General features: G+C 45.9%; 10 protein-coding genes across 10 annotated transcripts; 6 read left to right on the top strand and 4 right to left on the bottom strand.

The window, feature by feature from the left end:
* Positions 1 to 481: 481 nt before the first annotated feature.
* V1508DRAFT_95901 (phosphoesterase family-domain-containing protein) lies at positions 482 to 2,907 on the top strand. The gene is made up of 5 exons (XM_066943128.1): positions 482 to 885; positions 936 to 1,201; positions 1,255 to 1,764; positions 1,821 to 2,131; positions 2,178 to 2,907. Exons 1-5 carry the CDS (start codon positions 665 to 667, stop codon positions 2,748 to 2,750), a joined length of 1,881 nt encoding a protein of 626 aa, XP_066798681.1. The 5' UTR covers positions 482 to 664; the 3' UTR covers positions 2,751 to 2,907.
* A 1,118-nt stretch (positions 2,908 to 4,025) lies between these two features.
* V1508DRAFT_394505 (ketose-bisphosphate aldolase) lies at positions 4,026 to 4,965 on the bottom strand (the record flags this gene model as incomplete). Its single annotated transcript, XM_066938007.1, has 2 exons — positions 4,026 to 4,806; positions 4,880 to 4,965. 2 exons carry the CDS (start codon positions 4,963 to 4,965, stop codon positions 4,026 to 4,028), a joined length of 867 nt encoding a protein of 288 aa, XP_066798682.1.
* Positions 4,966 to 5,708: 743 nt separating this feature from the next.
* V1508DRAFT_408381 (uncharacterized protein) lies at positions 5,709 to 6,864 on the top strand. The gene has a single exon (XM_066939002.1). The coding sequence runs from the start codon at positions 6,592 to 6,594 to the stop codon at positions 6,799 to 6,801; it is 210 nt and encodes a 69-aa protein (XP_066798683.1). The 5' UTR covers positions 5,709 to 6,591; the 3' UTR covers positions 6,802 to 6,864.
* A 148-nt stretch (positions 6,865 to 7,012) lies between these two features.
* On the top strand, positions 7,013 to 8,905 carry V1508DRAFT_436520 (general substrate transporter). The gene is made up of 3 exons (XM_066942113.1): positions 7,013 to 7,199; positions 7,251 to 7,342; positions 7,392 to 8,905. The coding sequence occupies exons 1-3, from the start codon at positions 7,180 to 7,182 to the stop codon at positions 8,855 to 8,857; spliced, it is 1,578 nt and encodes a 525-aa protein (XP_066798684.1). The 5' UTR covers positions 7,013 to 7,179; the 3' UTR covers positions 8,858 to 8,905.
* A 312-nt stretch (positions 8,906 to 9,217) lies between these two features.
* On the top strand, positions 9,218 to 10,678 carry V1508DRAFT_408386 (uncharacterized protein). Its single transcript, XM_066939003.1, has one exon. It carries the CDS (start codon positions 9,415 to 9,417, stop codon positions 10,588 to 10,590), a length of 1,176 nt encoding a protein of 391 aa, XP_066798685.1. The 5' UTR covers positions 9,218 to 9,414; the 3' UTR covers positions 10,591 to 10,678.
* Positions 10,679 to 10,729: 51 nt separating this feature from the next.
* Positions 10,730 to 12,149, bottom strand: V1508DRAFT_401608 (uncharacterized protein; the record flags this gene model as incomplete). The annotated part of the gene is made up of 2 exons (XM_066938430.1): positions 10,730 to 11,557; positions 11,604 to 12,149. 2 exons carry the CDS (start codon positions 12,147 to 12,149, stop codon positions 10,730 to 10,732), a joined length of 1,374 nt encoding a protein of 457 aa, XP_066798686.1.
* Positions 12,150 to 14,504: 2,355 nt separating this feature from the next.
* V1508DRAFT_408400 (uncharacterized protein) lies at positions 14,505 to 17,504 on the top strand. Its single transcript, XM_066939004.1, has 5 exons — positions 14,505 to 15,487; positions 15,548 to 16,104; positions 16,164 to 16,257; positions 16,314 to 16,463; positions 16,519 to 17,504. The coding sequence occupies exons 1-5, from the start codon at positions 14,858 to 14,860 to the stop codon at positions 17,059 to 17,061; spliced, it is 1,974 nt and encodes a 657-aa protein (XP_066798687.1). The 5' UTR covers positions 14,505 to 14,857; the 3' UTR covers positions 17,062 to 17,504.
* A 22-nt stretch (positions 17,505 to 17,526) lies between these two features.
* V1508DRAFT_394510 (methyltransferase TRM13-domain-containing protein) lies at positions 17,527 to 19,017 on the bottom strand (the record flags this gene model as incomplete). The annotated part of the gene is made up of 3 exons (XM_066938008.1): positions 17,527 to 18,348; positions 18,404 to 18,901; positions 18,973 to 19,017. The coding sequence occupies 3 exons, from the start codon at positions 19,015 to 19,017 to the stop codon at positions 17,527 to 17,529; spliced, it is 1,365 nt and encodes a 454-aa protein (XP_066798688.1).
* Positions 19,018 to 19,446: 429 nt separating this feature from the next.
* V1508DRAFT_408405 (ankyrin repeat-containing domain protein) lies at positions 19,447 to 20,340 on the bottom strand. The gene has a single exon (XM_066939005.1). The coding sequence runs from the start codon at positions 20,179 to 20,181 to the stop codon at positions 19,501 to 19,503; it is 681 nt and encodes a 226-aa protein (XP_066798689.1). The 5' UTR covers positions 20,182 to 20,340; the 3' UTR covers positions 19,447 to 19,500.
* V1508DRAFT_453136 (uncharacterized protein) lies at positions 20,341 to 21,676 on the top strand. Its single transcript, XM_066942534.1, has 6 exons — positions 20,341 to 20,556; positions 20,583 to 20,739; positions 20,777 to 20,819; positions 20,901 to 21,006; positions 21,193 to 21,284; positions 21,347 to 21,676. The coding sequence occupies exons 1-6, from the start codon at positions 20,428 to 20,430 to the stop codon at positions 21,444 to 21,446; spliced, it is 627 nt and encodes a 208-aa protein (XP_066798690.1). The 5' UTR covers positions 20,341 to 20,427; the 3' UTR covers positions 21,447 to 21,676.
* Position 21,677: the final 1 nt, after the last annotated feature.

A 21,677-nucleotide genomic window follows, 5' to 3' on the forward strand; every position in this document is an offset into this window, starting at 1 on the left:
TTAGACTGGCTGCAACTCCTGGTTGTACTTCAGTAACCTATTTGCAAATTGTCGTCGCTCTAGTTGCTGACATTATGACTCCCAATTGAACTGTGTCGCGAACAATCTGTGTTCTAATGCACCGTTTCCTGTGATACTAGCTCATCTGAAATTGGTATAGCGTATTCCATACTTATCTATGAGGCATGAGCTATTGCAATTGTACATTCTACTATCGACGTGAGCGAACATGTCAAGTACGACATCAGCCTCGGCTATCTTATCCACACATCGTGACACGTGCATTTGATTAGACATTGAGATTAGTTTCTGTTCTCATCTACCACGTCGAAATTCACAACCAAGGGTTTTCTTTTTCTCGCCTCGCTAAGTAGGCGCCTCGAATGAAGTACGAGAAGGTCCACGTTCCGCTTTGCCTCTCTATCAACGGCTATTGCGACTTCAAGACTAAGAATGTACCTCTACATGATGCTGTCTTATCAAGTAATTGGTGATGCGCAATTCCGATACGCCGTATTGAGATCGCCTTCAATCATTTTAAGTTGACTGCTCGATATGACTATGACAGCAGACCATGCAATTTATATATTATTGACAAATTTTCCTCGCTCATCATTGATACATCCGCCATTCCCAACAGAAGATAGCCGCAAGAGATTTGACAATGGTCGCGTTTTCGAAGAAGACCTCCCTCGTCGCGTTGGCTGTTGCCGTCACGTCATTCCAGTCTGTGTCAGCCAGCTCCTTGACTGACGTTAAGCATGTCGTTTACTTCATGCAGGAGAACCGTGCCTTTGATCACTACTTCGGCACTATGTCCGGTGTCCGTGGTTTCAAAGACCCTAACGTGGTTGTTGACGACAATGGAAAGCCTGTCTGGTATCAGTAAGTAGACTGGATAGAATATACGCGATAGAGTAACTCACTCGTATTAGACCTACCCAGAACAGTGAGGCCGAGTACCTTCTTCCTTTCTATTTAGGCGCCAACTCCTCATACAAGAATGGTATCCAGTGCGCTATTGGTGGCTCTAACGATTGGACTCAAAACCACAACTCCTGGAATTATGGTAAGATTAATGGTTGGGTCACCAATAACTCCCAGTACGCGTGGGGCCACTACGATCGTTCGGATCTTCCGACCCACTTCGCCATTGCTGAAGAATGGTCTGTTGCGGATATGTACGCGGAGTTCGTCATTGGTATGAGTCACTTTAGTGATGGTATGCTTTTTGTTAACAATAGCTTGACATAGGTCCGACTGCTCCTAACCGTGCTGCGTGGATTTCCGGCACATTGAACTTCGACTCTCAGGTCGGCGCGCCTGAAGAAGTCGGCGGCCCTTACATGGAGAACTGGAGTACCCATGAGTGCGAGTATACTAACGGTGTTCCCTTCAACTGTTATCCCTTGAAGTGGATGACTATGCCCGAACTTCTTGAGGCCCAGAACATCTCTTGGTTCGTTTATCGCGACGCTGACTCGACCAACGATGATCCGATGTTCTACTTCGATAACTACTTGAACTCCCCTCCTGATGGTCCTCTAGCAGTGAAGGGCTTGTCCTATGAAGGATTCCCTCTTTTTCTCGAGCAGGCTGCCAACGGCACTCTTCCCGAAGTTTCCTGGATCATTGGATCCTTTCCTCTCTCCGAGCATCCTCCTCATACTCCTACTTCTGGAGCCTGGGTACTCGAGAAGACCATTGAGGCAATTACCCAAGGTCCACTTGCAAACGACACTGTTATCTTCATCTCGTATGATGGTTAGTTGCATTTACTTTACTGTAATAATATAGATAACGTGCTAATGTCAGAAAAGAAACTGGTGGCTGGGGTGATCACGTTCCTCCTTTCATCTCTCCGAATGGCACTGAGTATGAGTGGGCCCTTAACCCGCTTACGCAGATGGAGTACTGGCCGGTTGGTCCAGGATTCCGTATTCCCTTCTTCGCTATCTCTCCTTGGACCCGTGGTGGCTCCGTCTTCAGTGAACCTAGCGACCATAGCTCTCAACTTATGTTCTTGGAGCAGTGGGCTGCTGCTCAAGGTAAGGCAATTAAGTTGGATACCATCAGCGAGTGGAGACGTGAGCACATGTCGAACCTTCTCAACATGTTCGATTTCGAGAACGTAAGTCCTACGTCTTTTTTATTCGTACATGGTTGACAAGAAGTAGCCACGATATGATGTTCCTAATCTCGCCAACGTGTCCTTCCCTGCCTGGTCTGATGGCGCTTACACTGCTACCACTGTTTGTCAGGAAGAGAATCAAGGCTACATCCAGCCTCCTATCCCATATGGCAATCAGACTTCGGAGGATGCCCTCTGGGCTGAGGAGGGATACAAGTACCTTCGTGGTGCCCTTACTGAGGGTCGCTACCTCGTCTTTGCTCAGAAGTTGAAAGGCAAAACTTACGCTATTGGTAAGTACGATGGGGGTGCATATTTGCACACATTTACGCCGGCAAACGACTTCTCGGAGAAATATTACCGTTTCGTTGTTCATCAAATTGGCGACGCTTTCAGCAAGAAATTCTATATTGAGTCCGTGTATGGCGGTTACCTGACGCACACTGGTCACTTCGTCTCTACTACTGCCCGGGCTGATGTTTTCACCATCGAATACACTGCGTCGAAGGGCTACACTATCCAGTGTTCGACCACTGGAAAATTCGTTGGGCCGTACGATAGCTGGAGCAACCACAAGATCTACTTCGACATTATCTCCGTTACATACAATGACGAGTAAGATATTACGAATTTGTGAGATTGAGATATTGAAGCAAAAGTTTTCGTTTTATGCGACATTTTAAATGCTCTGTTATTTAGTTTCAAATACATGGAAGCTGTTGTACGTTGATATTAAATGAGATCCTTGTCGATTTAATAAAACAAAGAAATTCTAGCTTTACGGTTTAGGGGCCGGATATTAAAACGGGCCGGTTATCAAACATAACCGTCGTACTTAGGATCGGCAGTGGCGTACTTTACCAGGGGATCATCTCGGTGCGCGTCATTTCTAGTTCATTAGGCCATTAGCTCGCCACAGGTCCGTTCCGCAAAAATCGCTGGATGTACAACATTGATTGTTAATAGAGGGTTTGACCCACCAGTGAGTTGACACCTCTGGTTGCACCTGTACGCAGAAATTAAGGTTTAAATGTCGCGGAGAATAAGGTTGCGGAGTTATTCCAGGGGCCATATTCATTGTTATCCACGTTTTGCCAAGACTGGGAACTTTGATAGCTGTGCCGTGCAGCTGAGTAGTACGTTGAAGCAACAACTATTGTATGCAATTATGCCAAGGTTACTATTCACCTCTAACGCCGGATCGAAACTCCGGCTCTGCAACTTTTGATAATTTGTTGAAAATCCGAGGTCTGACGTGAAATGTCGGCTGTTTTCTACGCAGAAACTTGGCCGACGGAGGTATACGGCATTTCCAAATTGACGGAAGTAGTTGGGACGCTCTAAATATGACGTTTCATAGTACGTACATTTGTAGCACGTTTCAAAACAGTACTGCTGTCTTAAGCAGCGATAGAGTTGCCTCCGTTTCCGAATAAAAAGTATGAAGTCCGTAACGTAGGATAGGGTTTGCATACAATACTACTACTGAGAGCAAAGAACTTTCAATACTTACAAGCTGAGGTGACGTGACATTATCAACTAGATTCATCTCCGATCTCCCACCCTATTTCCACCGCATGCTAAAGGGAGTGGGCTTTTATTAAGTAGTCATATTTGACGCGCTTCGTCCTAAGTTGTGCATTAAATTGGGTCACTTCATTGCCGCAGGCAATGATAGCAAATCCTGCGTTATAGCAGCATACAACCATACAATAGGCAGACTATCCATACGACATTTAGGCAATACATTAAGTTATGAACAATAGCCATTTACACTTTGTGTTGCTCATTGTAAAATATCTGCTGGTGAATGCACTATCTCAATATCACTATAGCTGTTACAAATCAAAATGCCTAAAAATGAATACCCAGACTTCTCTGCAAACGACAAGGTCTATGCTGCCTTTCCGTCGGAGCCAAGCAACTTAATACATCGTTCTGCCTCCGCCGCCCATACCGCAATACTCTGTTCCTGCAATTGTGTCATTTCTAATTTTCCAACGTTCTGAGCAAGGAAGTCAAGGTAACAGACATGCAGATTTTTGTTGAGATTAACTTTTCTTACTCCGAGCTCGATTGTCTTCTTCATCAGGTCGTCAATTATAGGATATGCGCCGTGCAGCACTAATATGGATGAGGGACTTAGCTTCTTGATCATTTCCAAGCGATCCAATTCCCAGTACTTCTCAGGTCCACCAGGAGGGTAAGGTCCATGCACATTGCCAATAGACGGCGCTAGAAAATGAACGCCAGTTCCGTCGATAAACTCAGCCGCCAATTCTGGCTCGGTATACAAGGTCTCCATGTCGACCGTTGGGACACCGTCCTCTCCACCCACGATCCGTCCCATCTCCGCCTCAATCGTAATTCCACGTTTCTTTGCAAGTTCGACAATATGGCGGACAAATCTGATGTTCTCTTCTGGATCGTGACTCGAGGCGTCGACCATGATGGAGTCAAACGGCAATTCAAGGGCCTTATAAACATCAGGCTCGAGAGTACAATGATCCAAGTGCAGAGCCATTGGAACGCTGGCGGCATGGCAGGCTTCAGATGCGAACTTAATGAATTCCGGGCCGTGAAAGTGCATTGACCAGGGAAAGATCTCGATAATAGCTGGAGACTTCATTCTCTCAGCTGCTTTGATGGATCCGAGAATACCGTCTGTATTGTAACTAGTTGAACGTTAGTCATTATTGGCGGACAAGTAGATAGAAGATTAAACTCATTGAATTAGAAGAAACTCACCAGTTAAAAGCGGCGACCGCGTACCCGCCCTTCTCGGCAGCATCGAGAATCTGAAAGGTACGGTTATTGTAGGGAAATTCGGACATACTAGAATGCAATTTTAGAACAATAGTAGACTGGGTGCTGGGCAGGACAGGACAGGTAAATTTAACAAGTGGAGATTCAGCCGGGGTAATAATAAATGAAAGCGTCATTAGTCGGAGCTCCTCCGGGTCGTGCTCACGAGCCGGCAATAGACGCGGGGATTAGTGCGGCAATGAATTGTGTGTTGGCTACCCCCACGCCTGCCCCCAACCATCACGAAAAATATTCAAGATCGGCAAAACGACAAATAAATGTCCGCACGCAAACAAGTTCCTGCACACGATAATCGTCGCATCCGGAAGACTGTTGGGAGATAAAGATCGGGACCACCAATCCTTACGGCAGGGAACTTAACTGCCTTGTCTAAACCCGGATCGCTAATGATTCTATCCCGCGGTTTAGTTTCGCAATTCCTATTTTTATATTGCGGACAAATTGCGCAATTGAGTATAGCATTCTGATTAGTTAGAGATATTTTGCCCCAAAGTTCTTAATAAGTTCCGTTAGATAGATTACCCTTTTAGGGCAGGTCCCCCCACACCCACGTCCTAATCAGGCGGTGCCAATGTCACGGAACACCTAATGTTCCCGTATGTTAAAGCACTTCTAAAGGTGAAAGTGACTGTATCCACCATTTTAAGGTCTCAGGCTATCCCTACTATGGACTAGTGCCAACTTTAGCAAGCTTAGCTCACCAGCATCGCGACAACTCCTGGCTGGTTTGCTGGTCTCTGCATCAAACAACGCCTATCTCCGGTTGGTTTCAACAGAAACTGACGATAATCCACCAGACTGCTCTAAAAGCTCAATTCGTTGCGCATGGACTTACCGTCATCGAGCAGCTCGTCTTAGGAGAGGTCCAGAAACTCGGCTTGAGAAGCTCAAAAAAAATTGGGAAGGGTGGACGTTTGATTCTCGGTAAAGAATTGGGGGGCCTATTATCATACTGGAGACTCTGTTCCTCCACTCTCGTCCATAACCTCATGCACTGTTACTACAACCTTCCTGTTATGTCTAGTCTTACACCCATCCCGACAAGCGCGACAAGTTCTACCACGTCGCCTGATCCAGACCCTCGCCGATATATGTTAGGATGATAGCGACGTGACCATTGCATACAGCCAAGGCCGAGGTACGGCAAAAAGTAAGTATCAGAGAACTGAAATCGAATTCTAGTCTCGGAGTCATCCAAGCTGTCAAACTGGAATGACCTAGCGTCATAGGTTATCGTTGGGTTGCATGGGCGAATATCGTCGACGGTCGTTGTAAGCACGATATGTTGCAAGAGAGGAGCATAGAACTGGCCGAAATCGTCGCTACGGAGCCGTCATCACTGACATTTGTCTTTGGTGTTAACGGCGAATACTAAGTTTTGTGAGCAAAAGCAGGCAGTGGAGAGATAGCGACGACACGGGTACATGTTGCCATGGTTCATCTTAGCTTTTGCATGCAAACCAATGCATCTTCCATCAGCGTGTGCAGATGTTTATTGGCCGCATTGTTTCCGGTATTAGAATTGGCGTCATTAACTTCACTGTACCTATCTAAGGCTACTTGAGGCCTGTTCGTCAGGATGTTAAATTTTGGAATTGTCATTGCATACTGGCTTGATTACGGTCTCTCCGACTATGACTCTGAGTTTGCATGGCGATTCCTACGGCCTTCCAATTTGTTTTGTTGTCACTTATTTTCTCGTCGTCATGATCATCGTCCCAGAATCGCCGCGAGGGCTCGCTGCTCACGATATGGAGGATGAAGCGCGTAGGGTTATTGGCAACATTACCAACAAAGACCTTGGTGACCCCGATGTCATTGCTCAGTATAATGACATTAGCTAGACTACTATTATGGAATGAAGATTCCGGATCGTGTAAAGATTTCTTCTGGAGGTATGGTTTCAGTGCAAAGACCACAAAAAGTAATACAGAGAGAGCACGGGGAACTGCGAGGAACATGCCCTAATCCAAAGTTTGTCCCTGCGGCTCTGTGCGCCGCAGGACGTGACGTAATCTTGCACAGGAGGTAGTTAGCATTCGCTCGAATGTAAATCACACAGTGTCCGCTCGGCGATCTCGCAAAAAAGTAATTCTGAATTTAATATCCCGATGAGTCTATCTAATATCATGCTTTCTATATATTGTTGTTGACGTGCCCCTAGTCATTGAACGATCACAATTGATCACAGGAGTGTGCAACGTGGCTTTAGGAGGCTAACAATGGATGGACAGAGGATCTTGTATTTCCGCAAGTGATTAATGCTATTGAGATTGATAACCAATACATTTAGTTTACTTCGTCTATATAGCGACCATCCATCGGGATCAAAGAGAATACGAGGGAGCTGGCTCTTATACGCTACAATCCTTCTCAGTTGCTTTGGTACGTCGTGAACTAATGACACTGGAGTAGTCCTGACGTAAAGATGCAGGCTTCTCACTTGTTGGCTATGACAATGGCTTGATGGGTGGCTTTATAAACGGCAGACCGTTCAATCGTGTGTTTAACTATCCTCATCCCTCACTTCTCGGCACAGTCGTCGCAATTTACGAAGTTGGCGGTTGTGTTGGTGCAATAGGAATTTCATTCATTGGCGACCGCATTGGACGGCGACAATCTATTGCACTTGGCGCTATTGTCATGATAATCGGTGCAATTTTACAGGCGTCAGCTTATCAACTAGCACAGATGTTCCTGGGAAGAATCATATCGGGAGTCGGAATCGGTATTATAAATTCTACGGTCCCAATTCTGCAAGCCGAGGTCAGTCCCAAGGCAACGCGAGGCTTATACGTTGCAATGTACTGCAGTACATTGAATCTCGGGATTGTCACAGCGTACTGGCTCGATTTCGGGTTATCGTATGTGGACTCTGAAATCGCATGGCGATTTCCTACTGCTTTCCAGATTGTGTATTTACTTGCAATTATATGTTTGACGGTTATGGTGCCCGAGTCTCCCAGGTGGCTGACCGCGCACGATATGCATGACGACGCTGTATCTGTTCTAGCCGCGTTGACAAATCGAGAAGTTGACGATCCGGATGTGGTTCAGCAGTACGAGGAGATTGTGGAGACAGTAATTATGGAATCTGCAGAAGGTTCGGGATCGTGGTCTGATTTCTATAAGTCAGATGGATTACAATCATGTCGGCGATTGTGGACTGCGATTGCGGTTCAAGTATTCCAGCAGCTGGGAGGCATAAACGCTATCATCTACTATGCTACGACGCTTTTCCAACAATCTATTGGATTTTCACCAAAAATGGCTGGATTAATGTCTGGGTTCTTGCAAACATGGATGTTTATTGCGTCATTCATTCCTTGGTTTTTAATCGACAGGTTTGGTCGCAAACCTCTCATTTTGGGAGGCATATTTGTGGAGGGTGCTGTTATGGCTGTGCAGACAGCACTAACTTATCAAATTCAGCATCGCACTGGGATTGAGCATTCCGCAGCCATTGGCTCTGCGGTCATGCTCTTCCTCTTTGAGGGCGCGTTTACGGTTGGCATGCAGTCTACAGGGTGGGTGTATCCATCGGAAATCCTGCCGCTTCGTCTTCGCGCTAAAGGGTCCGCCATCTCGACTGCAGCGAACTGGATCTCCAATTTTATTGTAGTCCAAATTACGCCACCAGCCATCGAAAACATTGGATATAGAACATATATCATTTTTGCGACTTTTAACGCGAGTTTTCTACCGATAGTATGGTTCTGGTTTAAGGAAACGAAAGGTTTGTCGCTTGAAGACGTAGACTTGCTGTTCGCCGATGAGCAGGCGTTAGAGATGTACCGGGTTATGGTGGATCGTGAGCTAAGTGACCAGGAAGAACAAAATAAGGACGACGAAGTGGAATATTTCGAGCAGGCGAGCAGTAGTAGCAGGGCTGTATTCTAATTACTGTCTATAAGTACTTATAGAATACCTGTTCAATATACACAGTACTATACCACTCATAATCAAATTGTAGCAGCCGCATACTACTAATTGCTAGGAAACGGCAGTTAACTCTTCAAACTGTAGTGATTCGGGGCGTCTAGAGCACGTCGATACGACGACTGGAGAGTGTGTCAAGCTTCTGGTCAAGGTGGACCGAGGTCTGGCAGCGGGGCCTGAGTTGTGGCGGGTTAAAGTTTGCTGCCCCCACCCTCCTGAGAGTCACCCCCTGAGAAGTACAGGGGCATGACGTCAGCGCATCGCTAGCATCGATCGATATTCAGTCTCGCCTATGATCAGCCTTTCAGCTTAGCTTTGTCACACACGAATGCCTCCCGCCTGGTGGGGTTCCCCAGCATCCGCATAATGTCGTAATGCGCAAATGAGGACACGCGAAGCTGCCTCTGTGCGGGACTGCTCAGGTCCAATATGTATTCCCCACTTTTCGCTTCCACTGTTGCCACTCCGCAATCTGACATCTTCAGCTGCTATCAGTTTTATCCCACATCATTGTCATAATGCCGACCTCAACACTTCCTCCGAATGTACAGCTCGTCGACGCCGACCGCAACGCTGTGCTCACAAACTTCCCTGAAAGAGGAGCCGAGCCCGCATCATGGTGGTCCTCTGCAGCTAAACAAGCAGACTGGCATATTTGTCTTGCGACGAAAGACGACAGCGCCGTGCAGCCATTTGTGGTCTACCAGCCCGAGTTCATCGATGTACTCGGTCCGTCACCAGTCCTCCGTGTAGTCGCGGAGGAGAAGAGGTTCCCCTTCGCGCACGAGGCTGGTATTTGGATTCCTAAGACACGAGAGGTGTTTTTCACTTCGAATCAGTTTTGCCCGGAAGATGGCGTGCAGAAGAAAATCGTGATATCGAAAATATCTGTGCCAAAATCTCCGGACGGGAAATACAAATGGGAAGTTGTCTCGCCGACTCCTGATATCCTGACCGGCAACGGTGGTGTGAACTACGGCGGCGGCGCATTGTTTTGCTCACAAGGGCAGGGAAACATACCCGGTGGGTTGATTTATATGGATATCAAGCCGCCGTATGCTACCAAGATCTTACTGAATCACTTCCATGGGCGTCCATTCAATGCTCCGAACGATGTGGTCGTCCTTCCGCTGGACGGCTCAATCTGGTTCACAGATCCCAACTACGGCGTCATCCAGGGTCTCCGTGCGAAAGAGAAACTACCGAATCAGGTATATGCTTATGATCCGAAGAAAGGATCTCTTCGAGTCGTGGCCGACGGATTCTCGCGGCCTAACGGAATTGCATTCTCGCATGACTATAAGGTCTGCTACATCACCGACACCGATGCATATGACGGCGTCGGAGGACTAATCGATCGGGCACTAGCCACTATCTACGCCTACGATGTTGTAAAGAGTACTGGATCGACAAAGTCCGATCGTCCATACGTGCTGGTGAACCGACGCGTCTTTGCATTCACAGACTGTGGTGCTCCTGATGGAATAAAAGTTGACTTGGATGGTAACGTGTACTCTGGATGCTTGGATGGCGTGCAAGTGTGGGATAGTGATGGCGTCTTAATTGGAAAGATTTTAGTCCCTGGTGGAGTTGCGAACTTCTGTTTCACGGATCCTGGTGTTCTTTTGCTGCTCAATGAGCACCGAATCTATGAGGCGAGGATTAGAGCCGTTGGTAGTTTGGTACGTGAGTGAGATAAATGCTGTGAATTCTTATTTGAAAGGTATGAAATGGGATATTTCTGATGGAGAATATATACATGTCCAAGCACCATAAACGAGAGAAAGGAACTCCATAACCAACCGAAACCCTATACCACAATCCATTAATCATCTATTCTGAAAGTACTCGCTTTGCAATTAACAAGCCAATATCTACATCAATTGCTTTGAACCGTGGCACCCGCCCCATGCATTGCCCGCGGTCGTATAGCCAAGCAATAAGTGTATCACCGTCGATCTTTACTCTCTGGGCACCTTGTTGATTATCAACAAACCGAGTCACACGCGCGGCAACGCCGGCTGGTGACACGTAGCCCGGAAATTGCGAGTCATCGTCTACTCGATTGAGCCATGTCTGCATATAAACCGGCTCGCTTGACCGTAAAATTTTATTCACGCCAGCCAGTGTGACCGCACTGTTGTCATCTTCCGGAAAAATGCGTCTAATTGCTTCTGTATCTCGTGTTTCGATCGTGTATTTCGCGACTGTGAAACACGTTCGGTATAAAGCCTCTATCAGCTTTTCCGACATAGTTTCACCTGTGCATTCAGCGACCGAAAAGGACAACGCGTCACGCATCATCAGCCTTGGTGGTCTGAAGAGCCTATTTTGAACAATGCTGCGTGACGGAGACGTGGATGAATCGCTACTGTCGGTACCGGATTCAATACGTCCCATGCGAACACTGCCATGATCCAGAATGGCACTGCGCGTCATGTCTAGCATTTTGCTTGCCCCGTCTGCGAGAGTTTGCACAAACATGGCATCATCTTGTTGAATGGCGACTTGCACCCCATGTTCGTATACATCAAGGAACACTGACTGCATGCCTTCAATTGTCGACTCCAGCATGTCAACGCGTGATTGAAGGTCCATTATCGTACGGTCTTTCTTTTGACGGTATGTCCGTTGTGCGTCTCGAATTTGCGCCCGCCGCCGCTAAATTTGTCAGCTTATTGTACCACATAAGTAAAAAATATCGTACATCAGTCTGTTCATGCTTAGCAATTAAACGCGGTCGACCACGTTTCCGTATCTGTGACGACCGCTCATGTTCGTCCTTAGACTCACTCGTTGCAGACTGCTCAGCAGATGAACTCAACGGCGTTGGCAAGTCTCCCGCCGCGACCGGACCTTGACCATCCGCGTCACTAGCATAATCATTTGGGGGATATATACCTAATTCGTCAAGGTTCTTGGCATCCAGACTGACCGCATCGAAGAAACTCCGAGTACTAAGCCGATTGTATATGCTTTCCTGGGTTTCCTCGTCCCCATCCTTACTCTTATTGTTCAAAATCCAATCCGGCGAATACGTTGGCATTAACGTCTCAAGACCTGGATCCGAATTCGGGGATATTCCAAGGTCAATATGAATGTCATCGTGCGAGAAAATATCGTTCGACAGTAGGTCATGCTGTCCCGCCTGCATCACTGTTTGCGGTTTGGAAGATAAGGAGTACATAGCGGAACCCGTGAATTTAGGTGTATAGTGGCTGCTTATTGCTGGGGAGGATAGTACATTCAACATCGTGGTCCCCTGTGTCTCGTGGTGGTCTTGACGCGATCTTTGCGAGTACAAGGCGTAGTCCATTCCCAATTCGGTCATACAGATTACAAAAGCTGGAGATTCAGTTCGCGTCCGGATATGACAAATTAGGTCGAAATATAAGCAATGCAAATCACACTGCGAGAGTGAATTCTAGGGGCCCGGATACAAGCGCCGAGACTGTAGATATATGGTACGCCACACGTCGATGCGGTCGGCGAGGTTCGTTGTTCCAATGTTCCAGCAAGAAGCATTCTGATGCACTTACACAATGCGATGCAATTACACAGCGACCGAGCTGCTCCGCATTCCGTCACCCCTAGACTCTTATGCCAACATATCATTCGCATTTACTCACTATCCGTGGCAGTCCTGCTCATTTAAGGACAGTTTTGAAGCCACGTTTTCGGGTTAGGGCTGTGACTGCTGCTTACAAAGCGGTCGTTCATGTGCTAGCGCGACCGAATCTCGCTTGCAAAGTGAATTCAAGATGTTAGTCGCATGGTCCGTGAGGTTCCCCAACTCACACGAAACGCCCCCAGCAGCCGCATAATTAAGGTGTGTACACTTGCAACAATCAATACACACGGAATTTTAGTGTACGTTCTCATTTAAGAGGCGTTTGCTCGGCGGGCCAAAGTCAGTAGTTGTGACGTCATGATGAAAAATCAGAAATTCGCGAGCCGCACATCCCATCCGCGTTGATGAGATGGCGTCACACTACGAAAAGATAAGATTATTTAGAGTGGTGACTTAGTCAGCTAGTCATATCAATTGTACATTTGTGGTGCTGACTGCTTAAGACCAGGTCGATGTTAAGTTTTGTCAACTTCTCCATAGCAACTGTAATGTTGTTATGACGTACTTTCAGCTGTAACTGTTCGTAGTTTAATTTAATTATTTAGCGTCGGCCATTGGAACATCCTGCTGTTCGATTCTTTGCATGCGGCCTATATATCCTATCGATTGTCTGCAATCAGAATAAAGTTATCAGTCACCCAACATTTGCGAAGGACTAAGACTATGGAAAGCAAAGCTGAATGTCCGGATCTGATCGAAACTAGCTCCACGACGGATATCGCAACAAAATAAAATTTGTCTGCCTCGAATACTCGGCTTGGCTATTTATCTAACTAGCTCAATTCGCTTACCTGTCAAATACCAGACGCTCATATCTATCGATTGATTAGGTTATAATGACATCATTTCCGGAGTATATTCTGACAGGGTTCTTTGCCAACGCCGACGCACGAGCGCCTTCCCCGCAGACTAGCAGGTCCTGCATTTATTGATTCTCCGCCCAAAGCAATTGCTGATCTGTCGACGAAGAGCACGGTGTTTGGCTGTCTTGTGCACCATCGCATTGAAGACAGGAACAAGTAGGGCTGTTGCCGTTTTGCCGTCTGCCGATATTGCGATATTGAGCATACGATATCGGCATTCCTACGATTGCCGTTACTGTTGATGTAGATTCTGGCGTATTTCTTGTAGAATCAGTCCACTAGAACCATTATCCTCTCTTAGTTCCTCCAAGATCAGCTTGCCATTTGACTGCGGATCCAGGACAAGAGCAGTATAGGACATATCAGGCTTGACTCGGCCTTCGGGTGCTACTTCATCACTGCCATCGTTGAGTGCGCTGTAGTCGAGGTGCTTACAGCGAGTTGTCATCCTCAAATGAACATTGTGGCGAGATAACAAGGGTGTTACTTGTGAAGTCAGCATTTGGGATCATAGTGCTATAGAGATGTCATGCTCAAAAACTAACTTGCACAGGGTATCAAAACTATTATCTTCTAACGTCTGCGGATACGGTAAACGCTAATTATCGGCGAGACATTCAGTTCGACGATGCCGATTGCCGATTTGCCCAAACGTTGCCGATGTCGTATCGCCAATAGCCCTAGGAACAAGCTCAAGACAGCAACTGTAGTCTCTGTTGGATATCCGCGAGAGCAATCTGATTTCCGTTTGTCTCCCGAAATGTAATCTGCGACGAATCGCGTCTCTAAGGAATCTTGTTGCTCAAGAGATAATCAGATAACTAAGCTTGCCGGTGTGAAGACACTGATAGCGGCACTGACACTCAAGCACAACCGGATCACACATCACGCTTTCCCATCCTCATTTCGCTTAATCGAAGGCGCACGATTTGGATTCCAGTATTAGTCATCCTAGGATATTGGCATCGTTTCGATCATCGCCATCAGATGTAGTGCGCTATGAAGAGGTTCGCAGTCTTCGATAAAGCTAAACATTTGAGCGCAGTTGCAATTGCCGCTATTAACTGAATAGTTCCAACTATTAGTAATGTAAATAATAATAGTGAAGCTGTGCTGTTTATGTTGAAATGGCCTGACATCTGCGGAACAGTACAAACACTGACCCCTGAATATGATGTCAACTGTTCTCTCTGACGCGTCAATATCTGTTTGGCTATCACCTACTTGCTACATCCCCATCCAGGTTCTCAAATCTTGGTGAATTATTCATTTACGGTTCAAGCTGTGAGGAGTAAGTGAGCCTGCGGCGATATTATTATTTCGTTCATTTTTGGTCCTGTTCAGCTCGAGTGAAAGTACCCGGTTGACGAAACACGCGTCTGCCTGTTTGCAGCAAAACAATTGGTCGTTTGTCTCACACATCTACTTACATACATATTCTGCAGGAGCTGTTATAACGAGTTCGACATGCAATTCCGCATTCCTGTACCGATCGGCTCGTCCGTGTTGCCGTCATCGACAGAATCCACGTTAAACAATGTGCATGCCGTGCCCATACCGCTAAGCCCGTTATCAAGGTTGCTATCTTCAGAGTCAGAAGGTCCGCATGTCTTTGACAGCGATAATACGCAGCCGAAATCTTACAAGCGGAAAAGCGAGAATCACGATGGCAGGCATGTACGGAAGATTCACACTATAATTATGCTCTCCGACGAGGAATATGAAGGTCCAGTAGAAGTGGATACCAATAAGATAGAAAGGAAAAAGTCTCGATCATCAAACTGGTCAGTGAAAAGCAATGACTCTCTGGTCCGTGACCAGCCAATTTCAATTTCGCCAAAACGAACAACAACGTCAATGCCGTCGCCACTGACGGCTAGTCTCGAAAAGAAGGAAAGCGATGGCCTTGTCTTAATCGATACAACGCAAAATGACACCAATGTCATCCCAATGATTTCATTCAATTCAATTTCAGATGATCAATTGAAAGAATCTGTTCCAGACAGCCCATTACCAAATCCAGTGGTGGAAATGCAATATTCACGTGCAAAATTAGAAAGCGAAATCCTAGCTATGTTTCCCGAAATATGCCATGATGTAAGTTATATGGCTGTCTATTCTAAGAGGAGAAAGTAAAGCTAATTATGCGCATCTTAGTTCCTTCAGAAGTTAGTCGGCCCCACGGCAACCGATTTCGGTCCAAACAAATTACAAGATATAGTTCTAGCCATCCTCGAATATCCAAATTACCCTCGCTACAAAAGTGTGTCATCCTCTGCGACAACATCAACCGAAGCAGGCAACACGACAGGCGATGTCTCGAATGCAGAATATGCGATTGCGGTAAAATCTGCTCTTAGGCATGAATTTCGGACAATGCCTGTGAAAGTTATTGACGAATGCGTGCACAAGAACAAGTTCTCTCTCAGTAAAGCGTACTATGCTTTGGATAACATTACCAGATACTTCATGGGCGACACGAGTACATTGCCTTCCAAGCCCAGCTTTAGACCTCTTCGTACTGCGAGATCTGCAAAGATTGAGATGGACACTTTGCTAGACCTCAAATTTGGACAGCAGGTAATCCAGGCTCTGGATACTGTGAAGGAGCAATTCCGCGTTGAGAGGCTGAAAGAGGCCGAGAAGAGAGATAAAGAGTTTGCGGCTAGATTGGCCGAGAAAGAAGCTGAAGAATTGGGCTTGACAATGACTTGGTAAATATCGGGCTGTGCAAATGTTGGAGTCCTTGTAAATTTAACAAATTGACATACAGCGGTTGCTGCTTTGGAGACTATGCTGATTTCGAAATGTCTCAATGTTCTGAGGGTCATTTGTTCTGTCAAGTGTGCATCCAGCGACAAATTGAGGTAGCTTTTCTTTCGAAACATAGTTTTGCGATGGAAGAAGTTGACTCTTGATATAGAATCTTATCGGCCTGAAGCAATACAAACTGAAGTGCATTGAAGTTGGCGGCTGTGAAGGTGTTTTCGTCAAAAGCGAGATAAAGAGGTTTTTGCCAGAAAAGCTGCTTGAAGTTTTGGACAAGAATCAACAGCAGGCAGAATTAGTTGAGGTATCAGTATTTTTGTTGTGTTGTCCTTGAGCAGTATCGGCTGAATACCGTATAGTCCGGCCTCGCGCTGGATCAGTGTCCGCTCTGCGAGTTTGCGATTTGCATCGAAAGCGACGAGGAAAAGGAACTACGATGCCAGAATCCTGAATGTCTGGCTGTCACATGCAGAAAATGTGGAAAGAAATCGCACATTCCACAGTCCTGTGCAGAGTACGAGCGCGCACTGGCAAAGGACGACAGCCTAACGGCGCGTCATCAGGTAGAAGAAGCTATGACGCAGGCCATGTTACGACACTGTACTAGATGCCGCCAAAGGTTCTTTAAAGAGGACGGCTGCAACAAGATGACTTGTTCTAATTGCCATAATACGATGTGCTATGTTTGCAATGAGCCAGTTATAGGATATAATCATTTCAGTCACAGTCATTCATACACTAAAGGAAGATGTCCTCTGTACGATGATACTAGGAAACGACATCAGGACGAGATAGCACGTGCAGAGAAGGCCGCTAAGCAGCAAGTTCTGCGAGAGAACCCGAAGCTATATGAGGAGGACGTGGTTGTTCCTGAAGTTCGCTTCGTCAGAACTCGAATGTAGTATCTATTAGGACCAGAATGCGAGCGAGGAATGCACTTCATGATTGCTCTAGTGGTTCCCGCGCTAGCACTTGTTAATGAAGTGAGATAGATACTGAAGAGATACGAAAATTGATGGGCCCATCTCGACTCGACAGGGCTAGGGTGGAGACGTATAGTAGAAAGCAAAATTGCTGATGACGATGAATTTCTAGGTATTCCATTAGGATGCAGACATTGCCACGGCCATTGAGGGCACGTCGAGATCAGCTTCAGCATGTCGCAGAACTCCGGGGGTTGGTAAATAATCCGTGATGAATCGTATGCCGGATAATCTCTGGGTAGCATTGTAAATAGCAATTGTTGCACGGATAGCGGAGTTTGGGTGTTGCAAACAACTTGCAACTAATTGAATTTTGTGTTTTGGCAATAGACAACTTTCGATACGATGAAGAAAAATATGGCTATCCAGCGTATATTCGTAATTTTACTTCTGTACAGGAAGAGCTAGAAGGCACACATTTTCAGACGAAATCGCTCGATCCACATATCGTATCAATTCTACTTGAAACCCATTATCCTCCAAGTACCGCACACGCCCGTAGTCAAGTATCGATCGGACTTTAAAACCAATTTCTTCACGCCTTGATATCGGGAGTCGCGATACATGAGTTTGGTCATCTTGATTATGGTCGTTACTCGAGTCGACATGTTTAGCGCCATATCCGACATCGCCACTGTCACCTCGCTCGCCCGGAACATCAATCATCATTTTGTGCGAGTCAGAGGCACCACGATGCTGAGGTCGCCTTCCGCAAACCGCCCATGAACTCATTTTACACAGTATCTCAAATCCTCGATGATCAACTTTCCCGTATTTTGCAAGATACTCTAATGGATAGCTCGAATAGCTACATTGATGCCTACAGCATAGTGCAATCATAATACCCACTAAATCCATCATAGAGTCATCGCTGTCGTTTCGGTACGTCCGATAATTCAATAAACATTGAATAGTTAAATCTGTAGCCGCACCGCATAAATGCTTTGATATGGCAACTATGCCGCCCTTTCCGTCACTCCGTCTCTGTAGTTGGTTGTTTTCTTCTTTCCGGAGATCAAGATCCTTAATATCCGTTTTAATCCGATGAACTATTGGCGTAATCGGGTGCTTGGAACCTAGATCTTCCGAGTCTTTGATTATTTTTCTGTCTAGTTTCATGCGCCTCCCAGATCGATCGATCAGTAGAAATGACGGTGTGTACTTTAGCTCTTCATTGTATTGATGAAGGAGAGCCTGATTCAGATACTGGCAGTATGCCACTGTTAGCTGCAGTGTATGATTAATAGGTTAAAATACATACTCGTGAGAGCTCACCACGTCCAGCACCAAATTCCACAAAACAATTCTCACCTAAGAGAAGACCTAGGTTTCTCAGAGTCGATATCAATGAGCCCTGCTGAATTGCATGCTTCTTGTTCGAAAGTTCAGCTAACCGTTTCTCTAATCCTTCATATTTCAATTGTCGTAATGGCATCTCGGTATACTTCGTTCCATGAATTTCGTTGTCATAAAATTGCTCGACAAAGCCGACCCACTTTTCATATTCTTTAAATGTTATTGGTGCATCTCGTGTAACTGGGTCCGCTGCTAGAGACTTCTCCGGCTCAGTGCGAAGGAGATTAATATCGGGAACGAACCAGGCGCTGCTAACAACTTCTTTGGCAGCCAGGCAGCGTTTGACGTGTCGCTGGAGATCAGGGAACAATACCGAATGGCTTGAATCCACCGGGCATTTAACACGTGTAAGTTTTCGCTTAGAAGATAGTGGATCCGCCGCGCTCGCGGACAACTCGATAGTCTAGATTCGTTAGCCTCGTCAATTATACTTAGTCCTGTCATTACAACGCCCCATATTATCTCTTGGCATACCTCTAGATGTTGAGCGCAGAACCGATCTGCCGCCTTACGGGTCATGTTGCATCTTCGAAACCTTTTGTGGGGCATTAAGAATTCGCATTGGAACCGCTCTGGCTTGTTAGGCCGCTTGACATCGCATTTCCGCATTATATGTTCTAATGCTAGCGGAATCATCGGCGTTGCTTCTGTTTGAACGGTACTGTTTTCGATTGTCATTACCCTTATGGCTGAATCAGTGGGAATGACCCTGTGTTTTTTTTATCGAATTATTCATTGCTCGAGCGGCTCAAATTTTCTGTCGGTGTAAACTTTATCGTCCCGATGCTGAAATGCCGTGTACAACACCTTGGCAACAGCATTCAATATATCAGTAGCAGTACACCAGAGTACACAAATAACAAGATATATCACCGTCGACCTGACCGCAGAAATCGATAATGGCTATAGACGAGCACTGACAATTTATTATACACAAGAAATGCAGCAGTATTTTCCAATTCCTCGCGCTATCTTACAGAATTACCCTATTTTTGTCATATTCTATTCTCCTGAATCCTCCTTTTCCTCTGATTCCACGCGCTGCCGCACAAATCTTGAGGAATAACTTGATTGAGTCCCCTCCGATAACTGCAATCGAACGGCCTCTTCGACTAGTTGCATAATCCCTTCCTCAGGATTATCTGATTCGAGCAATTCTTCTATTTTTTGCCTTCGTTCCTCGATCTGCTCATTGTCCAATTCCTCCTCCAATACTCTCTCAAAAGCCAGTCGTACATTCGTGCCATCTGGAATTGTATCTCTCAGCTCTTCTTCTAATCCATTAGATGCAGATTCGCCATCTTCCAGGCCCTTTAAGTACTCAACGACGCCTTCGAGCGATTCACCATCTTCCTCGATCTCCTTCTCAAACTTCTCTCGTGCAGTAGCCCCTTCCGAATTCTTATGTTTCCAATCAGCACCCAATTCCTCAATTAGTACTTTGGCTGCTTCCACAGTCTCAACAACAAACAACGGTGTCTCGCTATCTTCGTCTGTAATATTTACATTTCCACCCTCTGAGACTAAATACCGGAGCAACTCGATGTGCGAATATGATGCAGCTGCATGGAGTGGTGTATATCCGTGGGCATCACGATCATTCGGCGTGTGTGCCTTTGTCGCAAAAAGTGCCCGTATAACTGGTAGATTATTATCTGATGCTGCTATCCACAGATTGGCCATTGCTATCTGCGCAATGCTATATAGGAATGCCAACGTACGTTGACGTGTTGTCGATGAGGAAAAACTGTACACTTGCAAGGCTCCATTAGCAGAAAAGCGATGGGTTAGGTGACTATATTGAGCCGCACGATATTATGAGGCATGTCACCCAATCAGCAATGTATTATGTAACTGATTAATCTTGAATTAACATGAGGTATTACTAGCCATTGAGCGATGTCTGTCAGTTAATATCAGAGTAGAAGAATGGTTTCTCATCGGAAAGCTTTACCAGCTGAATTCAGCTGGTTGCCGGTCCGAATATTACAAGATTCCCTGCACTTTGATGAATGCAATCACAACAGTGTAGTCATATCGCAGCATATATACAAGCACGTTATTAGAAATTGTATACAGCGTAGCTTATTCTCGGCTATAGTGCACCTACACATATGTCGACTGAATTAATTATTGAGGCCGAAGAGGAGAAACAGGTTTGGTTTATGACTGAGGGTAGCACATTGGATGGGTCTGACAGCTCACTGGATCAAGCGCCGAAACGAAACGAATTGATGCTTTGTACCTGATATTCATGACTGCTCGCGCTGCACCTCAGTTGATTCCAGTAATTCTGATATGGAATTCAGCACGTGCCTTCAGTCTGTAACCTTTGGAAACGCAAGCGTCAGCTAATTCTTATCGGTGCACCTTCAACTGTCCTGACGTGTCGAACCCATTAGCCGTCGCGGGGTACGACGAACTTTTCTAGGATACGTGGTTCCGGCGAGGAGTCTGTCACGTCTAACTTCAGGGCGGAAACTACGACTCTCAAAAATACCTTCTTCGGTTGCGATTCTGTCTCCTATTCAAAATATAATATATTTGCCAAAAAATGACGACAGCTACGATGCAGATAAAGATGGACTCGATGAGTCGACAGCTATGATGCAGATACTACAGCTGATAATGCCGATATAAAAACGAACTTTTTACATTCTTCATATCAATTCCTCGGAAGATACATTTGGCGAGGAAGGGTTACCGGCTACTTCTTATCGAGATGATTCTGCAATCGTGCTCGACAACGAGGAAATTGTAAACGGGATTGAGACATTTGTAAAACTGTCAGTAGCAGTCCAGCTAATGTTGCTCGCGCAGACGTTGCTCATGAAAATTCGGGGGATAGCACTGCTTATGATGTCGAATCGATTGTCGGCGTTGGGGAGGATCCATCTGACGAAGGCTACTTATACGACGGGTCGGAAGAAGAAGAGATTAATACGTAAGTTTAGTGTTGCGCTTAATATTCAGGACGTAATGATGGTAACACAGGTAAGCACCGGAAGAAGAGTCGGGGTCATACCAAGGGGAAGTGCCTGAAGATAATTAATAACTGAAAGTTATTTGTACACTCCATAGGTTTGATATATTACGTAACGAAACTGTAGAAATGAATGTGTCTGTCATCCTGTGGTATTTTTGTCGGGTTTGTTCTAAGACGAAACGCAATTACAGCT

This window comes from Lipomyces doorenjongii, assembly GCF_038497915.1.
Source record: "Lipomyces doorenjongii strain NRRL Y-27504 unplaced genomic scaffold V1508scaffold_2, whole genome shotgun sequence".
Lineage (NCBI taxonomy): Eukaryota > Fungi > Ascomycota > Lipomycetes > Lipomycetales > Lipomycetaceae > Lipomyces > Lipomyces doorenjongii.